The sequence below is a fragment of the Bidens hawaiensis genome, unplaced genomic scaffold (assembly GCF_021521415.1).
Source record: "Bidens hawaiensis isolate Kalapana, Puna unplaced genomic scaffold, B.hawaiensis_p1.1 tig00045421_1, whole genome shotgun sequence".
Classification (NCBI taxonomy): Eukaryota; Viridiplantae; Streptophyta; class Magnoliopsida; order Asterales; family Asteraceae; genus Bidens; species Bidens hawaiensis.
The window spans coordinates 23,112-34,412 of NW_027498084.1; the positions used below are offsets into that span (position 1 = coordinate 23,112).

Here is an 11,301-nt window from a genome sequence, read left to right on the forward strand (position 1 = left end):
CCGATTTTGACAGCCTTATCGCCTCTCAGGGTTTTCTCCCTGAGTTTGGCTGCATGTTGCCTGGGGCCGGGCAAACGGCGGCAGACCCGCCTGCCGGCTATATATCCCTCTACTGTCATTTTTTCACCCACTGCAACCTTCGTCTCCCGATGACAAGGTTTGTGGGTGCGGTGCTTAGGTTTTATGGGATTCATATATCCCAAGTCCATCCGTTTGGACTTGTGCGCATGACTCATTTTGAGTTCATGTGCAAATCTCAGCGCGAGGAGCCCACCCCTCGGCGCTTTCAGTTTTTTTATAAGCCCAAGATCCAAGATTCTTGGTTCTCATTTATTCCTCGCAGTCAGAAGGTCAAGTGCTGCACTGTTTCATTCAAAAGCCTTCATGACTGGTCAGAGAGATTTTTCTATATCAGGGCTGGTGTGATCCCCATCCGCATGACCATGCGCGAGATCTCTTCTGCGCCTGCGGATGTGGATGTCTTCAAAAACCCAACTGGCGCCTGGGTGAAAAAGTTGACTGCCGAACCGTCCCCCGCCAAGAAGATTTGCGAGGAGGCGCTGGTGGGGGTTGGTATGAGCAGGAGGTGGGCCGACAGCGCGACTGAGCCCGTGATCCAAGTTGACGGCTTGTGTAAGTTAATCTCATTGCCTTACTTCTGCGCGAATATAATTCGTTTTGCTGATATCATTTGACTTGTTTTGTGCAGTCAGCAAGGAGTATGTCCACGCCGCCTATGATGAGCATATGGAGGGTGGCTCCGTCGCGCTGGGCGCTGGGGAGGTTGGCTTCCCCGATCGCTTTGATGACATGTTCATCCCTGTTGATCTGGGATTTCTCTTTGACAGCGATGCGCCTGGTAAGCCTTTGTACTTATGCATTTGCCTTTATAATACCAAATTTGGCTAACACTTCTTTTGCACGTATTGTAGATGCGCTTGAAAACTACGAGCTGGAGCTCGCGGAAGAGGAGGAGGAGGAGGAGGCGCCCCAACTAAAGCGTAAGGCTAAGGGGAAAACTGGCGCAGGGGCCAGTAAGAAACAGAAGAAAGATGTTGCCCCTGTTGCTCAGGATCCTCCTACTCAGGCGAGGGGATTTTGAGAAAACCCAGGAGTTTCCCTCCAAGTTTCCCTTGTCTTCCCTGCCTCAAAAAGTGGGCAGACCTCCTGTCCACACGAGGTACTTTGCTTATCCCACGGATGGCGCCAATGAAGAAACGTGGATCGACTCACTGGTAGACGATCTACTTTCCTCGGGTGTGATTACGCTATTTCATCGATGGTTCTCTTGGATCTGGACTCTTCCACCTACAAAATGAACAGCACCGTAAACTTACCCCTCAGAAAGGGACAGAGGGGTCCTCTTTGGGGTAACCCTCCGGTGTGAGAATAAGTATTTGTAGGAGAAGAAAATGATATGAGAGTAAGGAAATAGAATGTATTGCTTAATAGCTGAATACTCTGTAATTGTGTGTGATTGGATGTTGTTGAATGTTTTTTTTTGGAGGATCTTTCCTTATGGAGTTGATGTGGTATTTATAGTGCTAGGGTTTCCAATGATTGGGCTCAGACCTAATCAGGGCCTTGCTGGCCTCCTCCAATTGCTTTGCGCCACGTGTCCTTGGGGACACCTGGTGCTTTTTCATTGGTTATAATCACGTGGTAGCACATGGTTTTTGCTGAGTTGTCCACCTTTCATTGGCAGCTGTCAACATCAGCATATTCTTATTCCTTAAAAAGATACCTTCTGGAAGGTTGTCTGACGTGCACAATCAAGGTTGCCCTAATCCTGATTTGGATAAGGACGAGGTTGATTATGTGCATGTGTGGTATGCGCCAATCCTGAGGATGCGCGAGGTCTTCTCTTTATTCTCACGCGCAGATGTTTCATGCGCAGATGTGATATGCACGAGCATGTGATATGCGCCACGCGCTGATGCGCTACGCGCATATGTGATATGCGTGAGCATATGTGATGCGTGAGCATATGTGATGCGTGAGCATATGTGATGCCTGAGCATCTGTGGTGCCTGGGCATATGATGCCTGAGCATGTGATGCATGAGCATATGTGATATGCGTGAGCATATGTGATATGCGCCATGCGCATAGGTTTTGGCTTTGTGCCTTCATAATGTCTTGATTTCAAGCCTCTTGTCTATATCTTGTGGGTTGACCCGCCTCGCTCGGTGTTGAGGCGGGTACATACCTCTTCCATCACCCCATTGATCCACTCAATTTTTATATTTTTTCCTTTTTTAGCTCCAGTGCCGTAAAACCGTATCTGAAACCGACCGAATTTGTGTCCAGTTACCGCCTCAGTGCGCGAGAACGACACTTATCACCGCCCGGGTTTACCAACCAAACAAACTTCGTTTTAATAATTTATTTTTTTATATGTTAATTTGACGAATATATTTTTTTTGGACGCCAATGTTTTACCAATAATGTCCATAACGTAAAGAACATAAACGATACTAATTGAATTCACGTCAACTCACCGACGCAACGCTCTGTCTTTACCAACACTCGGGTTTTTACCAACACCCATGTTTCAACTTTACCAAACACACAAAACAGGCTTAGCCCAAACAATAATCCCAGGCCCATAATTCGCAATCATAAAACCTTTTATAACTTGGCCGAGTGACGGTAACAGCAAAACTTCACAGTGAAAAACCAACACCTGAAAATGGCCGCGGCGCGTGTGGTGGCGGGAACCGGACTGGTGAAGCTACCCCCGGTGACGTTCGTGACCGGAAACGCGAAGAAGCTTGAAGAAGTGAAAGTTATATTAGGCCAATCGATTCCATTTCAGTCACTTAAACTCGACTGTAAGTGTAAGTATAATATTACTTAATTACAAAACCCAAATAATAAGTTTTTGTGACGTCATGATTGTTTAATTCACAGTGCCGGAGTTGCAAGGCGATCCGGAAGATATCGCAAAAGAGAAAGCTCGTTTGGCCGCTAATCAGGTACAATGGTTGGCAATAATTTATTTAGGAGTGTATAATACCCGAGCTCCGCTCGTTTTAACTTACGAGAGCTTGAGCTGGGTCTAAAGCTCGAGCTAGTGAGTAATTTTTTTAAACTGGGCCCCGGATCTGCTTGTTTATAATTTATTAATTAACTAGTTTTTCTACCCGGGGCAACTGACAAAACCTCATCGTTGAAAGTTGAAACCTGGGCATTGGTAAAACCCAAGCGTTACGACAATGAGTTGACACGAATTCGGGCAGTACTGGCTGCGTTTGTTACAATATTGATACCATTGGTAAAATTTGAGCTACCCAAAAATTTAATTCGTAAATTTAACATATAAAAACATTAACATATAAGAAAATAAGATATTTAAGACGATGTTTATTTGGTTGGCAAACCTGGGCGGTGGTAAAACCCAAGCGTTGTCGGTCCCGAGCTTTGAGGCGGTAACTTGACATGAATTCGTTCGGTTTTGATTACGTACGTTACGGTACCGGAAGTTAAAAACGAAAACATATAAAAATTTAGGTGGGCCAACGACCAATTTGGGAAAGGGGGGGGGGGAGTCGGTAAACTTGCGCATTGGTAAAATCCAAACGTTGCCGGTCATGGGCTTTAAATAAGGCCGCGAGTCTACGCGAACTCGGTAGGTTTGTTTAAGGTTTGTTATGGTACCGGACAAAACAAAAAAAATGATATTTGGTCGGTTTCCATTACGTTTATTAATTATTATGATAATTGAACTAGTTAAACCAAATTTACCAACCAATACGGTGCCGCCAAGTGACCCAATAGGCCACTTGCGGCACCAAAGTTCTTTTTTATGTATAGTAATTAATTTATTTGTATTTGTTTTTAAATGGCTCAATCTCGGCTCGAGCTCGTATAGTATGTTAAACCTAAGGGGTGTGAAATTAATACATAGACGTTCAAAGGAAGTAAAGTTTTAAAATTTAATATTTACAAGCCCGGGCTTGATAATTAAACGGACTTTATTTGAAGCTCGGGCTCTGCTTGAGCCCAAAGAAGCTCGGAGTATCTATTACACGAGTAGCTAGTGAGTGGCTTTTGCACACCTAGGTACAATCTGTTGGACGTAATCTCTTCTTGAACACAAGATGGTGTCGGGTTGGGTCGGGTCAAGTGGGCCGATTTTGAGTTTCGGAATTGGGTTAATTAATTAAATCAATCAGGGATAAACTAAATGAGTTGGTGTTTAATTTATGATCGCTAATTCGATTTGTAGATAAATATGCAGGTTTTATTTATTGTTTAATTAGGAGTTCGAGTTCATCTCTAATTTTACCGAGTCACGGTCTATATAAGTATATAACCTAATCAACGTTGTGGTTATGGTTAGATGAGTTTGCTATCAGTTTTAGAATTATATCTTTCTGGTTATAGGTTTAGAGTTATTTAATTCTAATTCTTCGTGTGTTTTACGTTTTGGTAAGCTATATCAATTCGTTCTTGACAGTCAATTCTTATAATGGTTCTATTGACATTGATATTGAATGTGTTTGTGTGTAGGTGAAGGGCCCTGTGCTAGTTGAGGACACGTGTCTCTGTTTCAATGCTCTAAAGGGACTTCCTGGTTAGTTACAATCAAATTCTTTTAGTTACAATTAAATAATAATGTATATATGTTAGTTCTACTGTTTTTGTTCTCATATCTTCATTGTTTTGTTTGCAGGGCCTTACATGTAAGTCTTCATTTCTTTGTTTCTTTTGCTTCTTCTTAAGGTGATGTTTTATGGCTTACTGTCAAATTGTTTTTTTATATAAAAGCATCAATCGCAAGTTAAACTGTTCATAATTTATACAAATATTGTTTGTAAATCGCTTAATAACATGGGCAAGTATTGACCCGCCATTGTTGCGGTTGGCGCGTAGCTTATTTAAGTCTTACTTTGTTTTCCTTGATGCGTTGTTAGCATCTATCAACTCTACCGGGAGTGTGTTAAAGATCAGGGACTTTTGATGCTTTTTCTAGGTGAGTATTTTATTTCTATATAAGAAAAGGTTTTTATTATACGACCATTGCATGCTGTTTTGTTTTAATCCTCATACTTTAACTGGCGGATCAATATACCTAAGTTTTTCATATGCAGTTTTTATACTTTGTTTTGAGGATCACATGGATTGAGAGCGTTGTGCAATTAACGACTGGTTTATTTAGAATTGCCTTTAATTGTAGGATGCTCTCAATCCAAGTGATTCTTAAAACGAAGCTTAACTGTTGCATGTCAAAACTTAGGTATATAACAGTTAACATGAACCGATGCTTAAAATATGATGGTAAAAACAAACCAATTTACCATGGCTGTGTAATAAATGCCTTCTATTTTCTGGAGAAGATAATCCCTTAAAAGCAGCTTCTTACAATAAGCATAAAAAATCTCCAATCCTTGATATTGTCCCAATAAAGCCAATACACGGTTGCAGTGCATTGGCTAAAACAAAGTATGACTAACCCCAAGCTTGTTTGTAAACGCGCGTAAGCCATGCGCCAATCACAACAATGGCAAATCTGTACTTGCCCATGTTGGAAATCTTGAACTATCTAAATCATGCATAAACATGATGTATAATAATTAATTGTAATCGACTTATAGTTGATCTATAATGTAAATAATGTATACCTCATAATTTCTGGGTCCATTTGAAATATGAGTAAATCTTTTTAGTTATGTAATTTTAAGTATCATTTATATGCAATGCAACAACAAAAAATATTAAATTCATATTACAAGTTAAACTATTCATAGTTTATCAAAATCTTGTATATATTGATCTTATACACTTATATCTATTAAGGTGGAGGGTATGGACCCCAAACGCCACCTACGTGTCATGTTTATATAGAACTATATATACTTATATCAATTGGTTCCATTCACGCTACAGTTTCGTTATCTGTTATGGGACTAGGACTGATTTGGTTTTTGGTGAATAACTGAAAATTGCAAAAAATTTAGCGTGGACTAAAGGTCTAAAACAGTTTGGTCTTTAAAAAGAATTTAGACATCGCCTTCGTTTTGGTTTATCAACCAATGGCCCAACAAATAAGGATGGAAAAGTTATGAGTTAGCTACCCTTGACCTTATAAAGAAGTTTTGTAAGAAAACTTTGTTGGAAGGACATTGTGGGATTTCTTTCATAAGAGAATTTTGTTTGAAAACTTTGTTGCAAGGGTGATAAATAAAAAAGCCATTTTTAGATTTAAATAATAATGGAAATTATATTTTTAATTTTTTTTGGTAACATGATAAGTGATTTTGCAAATATCTGAACAAAAATCTGTACATTTTGATAAATCTGGACCATTCTTACACTAACGTTTATACTTTGTTGCTGGTGTTTTTGCCGACTCATAGCAAATGGTTTCTCCAAAAGCTTGGTCACGAAGGTACATGAAATAGTTTAAACTCCAAGTTTAATCTTGTTCCTGAACTCTATAACTATCATGTTTGTTTATAACTTGAATAACTTTTGTAGGTCTAAACAATATGTTGATGGCTTATGAGGATAAATCTGCATATGCTATGTGTATATTTTCTCTTGCTATAGGACCGAATTCTGAACCCATAACGTTTGTGGGAAAGACCCCGGTATGCTTTATTTTATATCAGGCGGTTTTAAATTTTCTTTGGTGTTGTCAAACTGATTTGGATTTGAAATAATTTAACACAAAATGTTATCTTTTAGGGGAAGATTGTTCCTGCAAGAGGACCGAATGACTTTGGATGGGATCCAGTCTTCCAACCAGATGGCTATGAACAAACGTAATCCCATTTCCATGTTTATTAAATTAATTCTTGATCATGCGACAAAAATATTGAGTTAATTTTATATTTTTTTTGTTACAGTTACGCTGAAATGCCTAAGGAAGAAAAGAACAAGATTTCTCACCGATCGAGAGCTCTTGCATTGGTAAAATCCCACTTTGCGGAGGCCGGGTATGTATTTGATACATAGGTCGGAAACTATTTGTATGGGTGCATGTTATTTTAGACTCATATTGTACTTATAACAAGGTAACTCTAAATGGTATTTTGTGGGTATTATTTTCTCAATTTACATTACTAAGTTTGCCTTTGTTTTCTTGAATTTCAGAAATAGTTGATGTCAGTTTAATGTATAATAAGAAAGTAACCATATTATTACAATGTTAATCATGTCTATGCAATACACATTGCAATTAGGTTTAATGCATTTTGACTATACTTTGGATGACTTTTGATGCACTTTTTTTGTAGCCAACTGTTTCTGTATGATCTATTTGATCTGACACGGTCAAAAGGATACCATAAGTTAGACATGTTCAAGAGTCAAGCCAGTGTTCAAACATAAAAAGGTTAAATGGGTGTTTTAGTAATTTTATAATAACGTAAGCTGATAATTTAACGGTCATTCACGCCATGGTGCATTAGTGTTAACTATTTAGATCCGACTTATCATTTAGAAAATTGGAGAGTAAACTATGGGTATGCCTCAGGAAGATTCCGTGTAATTAACTCTGTTTTTTGTGTATAAATATACGAGTATTAATTATATAATAGCATTTAATTGTAATCATGTATTCTAAAATTATAATATATTTTATTGTACAAATAATATAATATAAATACTAGGCTTGCAAGCCCAATTAAGGAAGGTTGACTCAAGCTAGTTTATAAAATGAACTCCTACTCTAGTTTAGGCCCTTGTTTACACCTGGCTTGATTCAAGCTATAACGAGCCATTTTCAAGTAACTCACAAGCGGCTAACTCTTTTACACCCCTAGTGGAGCAAAAAATAGTGGAAAAGTTATTTTAAGAAATAAATTATTCTCTAGTTAATTAAAGCCATTTATATTTTATTAAGATGAGTATTTACAGACTTGTGTCCGGAGCTAAGATCTTTTTTAGTGAGTTTGCTTGTAGTACTCAATTGAGTGTCGGTTTTGCCTACGCGTCGGTGTTTTTGGTGACACCTTACCGTCGGTGAGTTGTCTATTGGCAGGACAAAGTTTTAAGTGTCTCGTGATATCATCTATAGAAGTGTAGGCTCCCACCGAATAGGACCAACATTAAGTGTTGTACAGATTACAGAAGATGCCTAATGTTTGAGTGGCTGGGATTGACATTTGGGTGAGTTTGAGTAGTACCTTGTGGAAAGGGTGTTGTACAAAGGTAAGATCAAAGTGTGCACGGGGCAGTTAGACTGTTTATATGTCAATTCAAGAATTTTAGGCAGCCTAGAGTCAAAAGGTCTAAATTATGTGTATTCAATTCAAGGGAGACCTCACATGGAGGGCCACACCCTATTTCGTGCATCTATCAACTCATTGGAAACGCATGTGAGCATATGATGTTTGGTTTGTTGCCAAGAATGACTACTTTAGAATGTAGGAATACTCGTCAATTTAGGGATGTGTTTATTAAGTTTATATGTAATACGCGTCAGGTATCTGATTATTTAAGTCAGTTGGATTTGTGGGTGTATTTGGGATTATAAATTGATTTTAGATGGTTAAAGTTATCTTTTGTAATTTTCTTTACATTAAATATTAAATATTAAGTCAAATCATTTCAATACTTTCCAGTTTCTAACAACTTTTTAACAAAATTAAATTATTATATTCTGTAATTTAAACATATTTTGACCATATACTATAGTATATTCGATTTCAAACTGGTAAATTGATGGTATTGGTTTCGGTGTTCAGGTAAAATGTTATGGGTTTTCTTTGGTCTTTTCCTTCATTAGTCTTATGTTGGTTTTATATACCTTGCTTGTTTTATCACTACTTGTTATTAGTAATTTATTATTAGTAATATTAGCACTTTTGTTTTTCACATATACTGATATACATTTTTTGATACTTGTATATTTATTACGTTATATGTAAAAAAGGGAGTTATTTTGAGACGAGAATCTCAATGCGCAAGGGGAAAAGTAGTAATGTTTGCCCTAGGGTGGACAATAGGTCTAGAGCCCTGAACGAAACGCTTTTTGGCACCTCTAATATTGAAATGGTGGGACAATGCTTCGTGCTCTCGCTCTCTCACGCTTCTCTCTTCCACATCAACCAATTTTCTTCTTTGCTTCCTCAAATCGGGAAACCCCCTCCATGTCATCCACCTCAGCCACACGATCGCTACTTCCATCTCGCCCCGCTTGTCCCCCACCCTTGTTTAGTGTCTCGCCCTCAAACACTGCTATAAGTTCAACTTTTCTTGATACTTTTGTTTGTTTAGTTTTTATGTGACACTATTACAATATAAGTGGTTTAATATTCAAAAACACAAGAAGTCTGGAAAATCAAGTACCACAATTTGAGATATCTTTTTAGGAAATTTTGTTCATGATTTGAAGAGGTAGGTCCCAGCAGAGCCCAGTTGGACCCGCAAGACTCACCTTAAACAAGGACGTCTGCGCAGAAACCAACTGGATCCGCAGGACCAACCATGCTCAGAGACGTGACGTCCTTACGCGCAGTACGCAAGCTGGTCCCGCAGGAAATGCCTCCCAATGGTGAAGGACTCCGCCTGTCCCCGCAGCCTCGGATACAAGCCATTAGGGAAGGCCACCCGCGCAGCAAGGCTACACGCACAAGGCACTTAGCTCTCATTCAGTGTCACCTGAAGGAATGAGCGAAGCCGGGAACAATCCCGCATAAGGGCGGGAGGGGGAATACTCCCGCCCAAATAAGCCAGTCCGTACGATACGGGAAGATCTTCTGTACTGTACCTGACGAGGTATGGGAAAAAGATCTGACTAAAGATACGACAGCTTATGGACAACAGTATGGCGAGCAGCATGCTTCTACACTGTATGTCACTATTAGCCGCTGCCTACTCACCAACTCTTGTTATACCACGTGCGTAGCCGGCAGTTGGTGGAAAAGGAATAGTATACAGCAGGCCTGGTCTCTATCAGCCGCTACCTACCCACCAACTACCAGCAGGGCACGTGCGTAGGCTACTGTTGGTGGAACAGGAACACTGTTGCAGCCGGCCATACCTCCCTGGAAACCTACCTTCGGCTATAAATACCACAAATTGTATGACCATCTATCATCATCATATCTTATTACATTATCATCATATTATACCTGATATCTGCTCTAGTAATCTCTTAATATACTTCTATATTTAAAGAGCAATCTAGTCTGATTCTCACGCCGGAGGGTGGTCACAAGGAGGAACCCCCCCTTCTCAGTGACGAGCTCACGGTGTCTGTTTTGCAGGTTATCAGAAGAACCATCTTCAAAGGGTCTAACCCCTCGTGGGAAACATCTATCTAACCCCCAGGTTACCAGTAATCTGTCCGGGGTCCGGTTAGTGTTTTTTCATTGGCGCCATCCGTGCATAAAGCTAGAACTACATTTTTCTCCAGTTTTTTCAAACTTCTACAAAGATGGTTAGAGAAATTCCGGTAACCACAACCCCAGCTACTGGGGGGAATACCGGTAACACAGTTTTTACAAACACTACCCCGGTTACCCAAGCCGGGGCAAGTGAAGTAAATTTTACGAACACTACCCCAGTTACTCATGCTGGGGCAAGTGCAGTAAATGATCGCCTACTGGGATCCACGAATACCCAGGTTGAGAAACGAAGACTCCCCCGCCAAACTCTCAATGAAGTCAAGGCATGGGCGGAGGCACGACAAAAGGAATTCCAGGCCGAGTTGAACGAACGCTTGCGTTCCGTACAACAGGCCGACGAATTCGAATACTGGGAGGATGACTCGGAGGAATCCGACTCCGACGCGAACCCTCGCCATAGGGCAAAAGGGAAGCGTAAGGAAATGGAATCCCAACCGAAAAGGCATTTTGGACAAGCCTTCAAACCAAAAAGCACAGGTGGAAGTCCACGAGACTTCTCCAAAACGTTCAGACCAAACATTGCAAATGCAGGAACGTCCAAGTTTGCAAGGGACATTGCGGAAGCAATCGCCCCAAAGAGTGCCAAACAAATGCCTAACATAGGCACATATGACGGTATATCTGATCCAGACGATCATTTGAACAGGTTCATAGCGGGGGCAACCGTCAGCAATTGGACGGAACCCACGTGGTGTTACATGTTCCAAATGACGCTCGTTGGGGCTGCTAGAGCTTGGTTTGATCGTCTACCGGTTAACCACATCTACGACTGGGCAGACTTCCAGCAGAAGTTTAGCCAACACTTCAGCCAGCAACGGAAGTATACCGAGGAGCAATGGACAATCCTCAAATGCATACGAGAAGAAGATGAATCTCTGCCAAACTTCATCACTCGCTTCAACTCAAAGAAGCTAAGTTTGGGCAATATCAGCGAAGATCTT

General features: G+C 40.3%; 1 protein-coding gene across 1 annotated transcript; it reads left to right on the top strand.

Annotated features, from left to right (window-relative positions):
- The first annotated feature begins 2,657 nt into the window (after positions 1-2,657).
- On the top strand, positions 2,658-7,083 carry LOC143595658 (inosine triphosphate pyrophosphatase-like). Its single transcript, XM_077074624.1, has 8 exons — positions 2,658-2,833; positions 2,913-2,977; positions 4,515-4,578; positions 4,678-4,687; positions 6,362-6,393; positions 6,483-6,595; positions 6,693-6,769; positions 6,854-7,083. The coding sequence occupies exons 1-8, from the start codon at positions 2,692-2,694 to the stop codon at positions 6,960-6,962; spliced, it is 612 nt and encodes a 203-aa protein (XP_076930739.1). The 5' UTR covers positions 2,658-2,691; the 3' UTR covers positions 6,963-7,083.
- Positions 7,084-11,301: the final 4,218 nt, after the last annotated feature.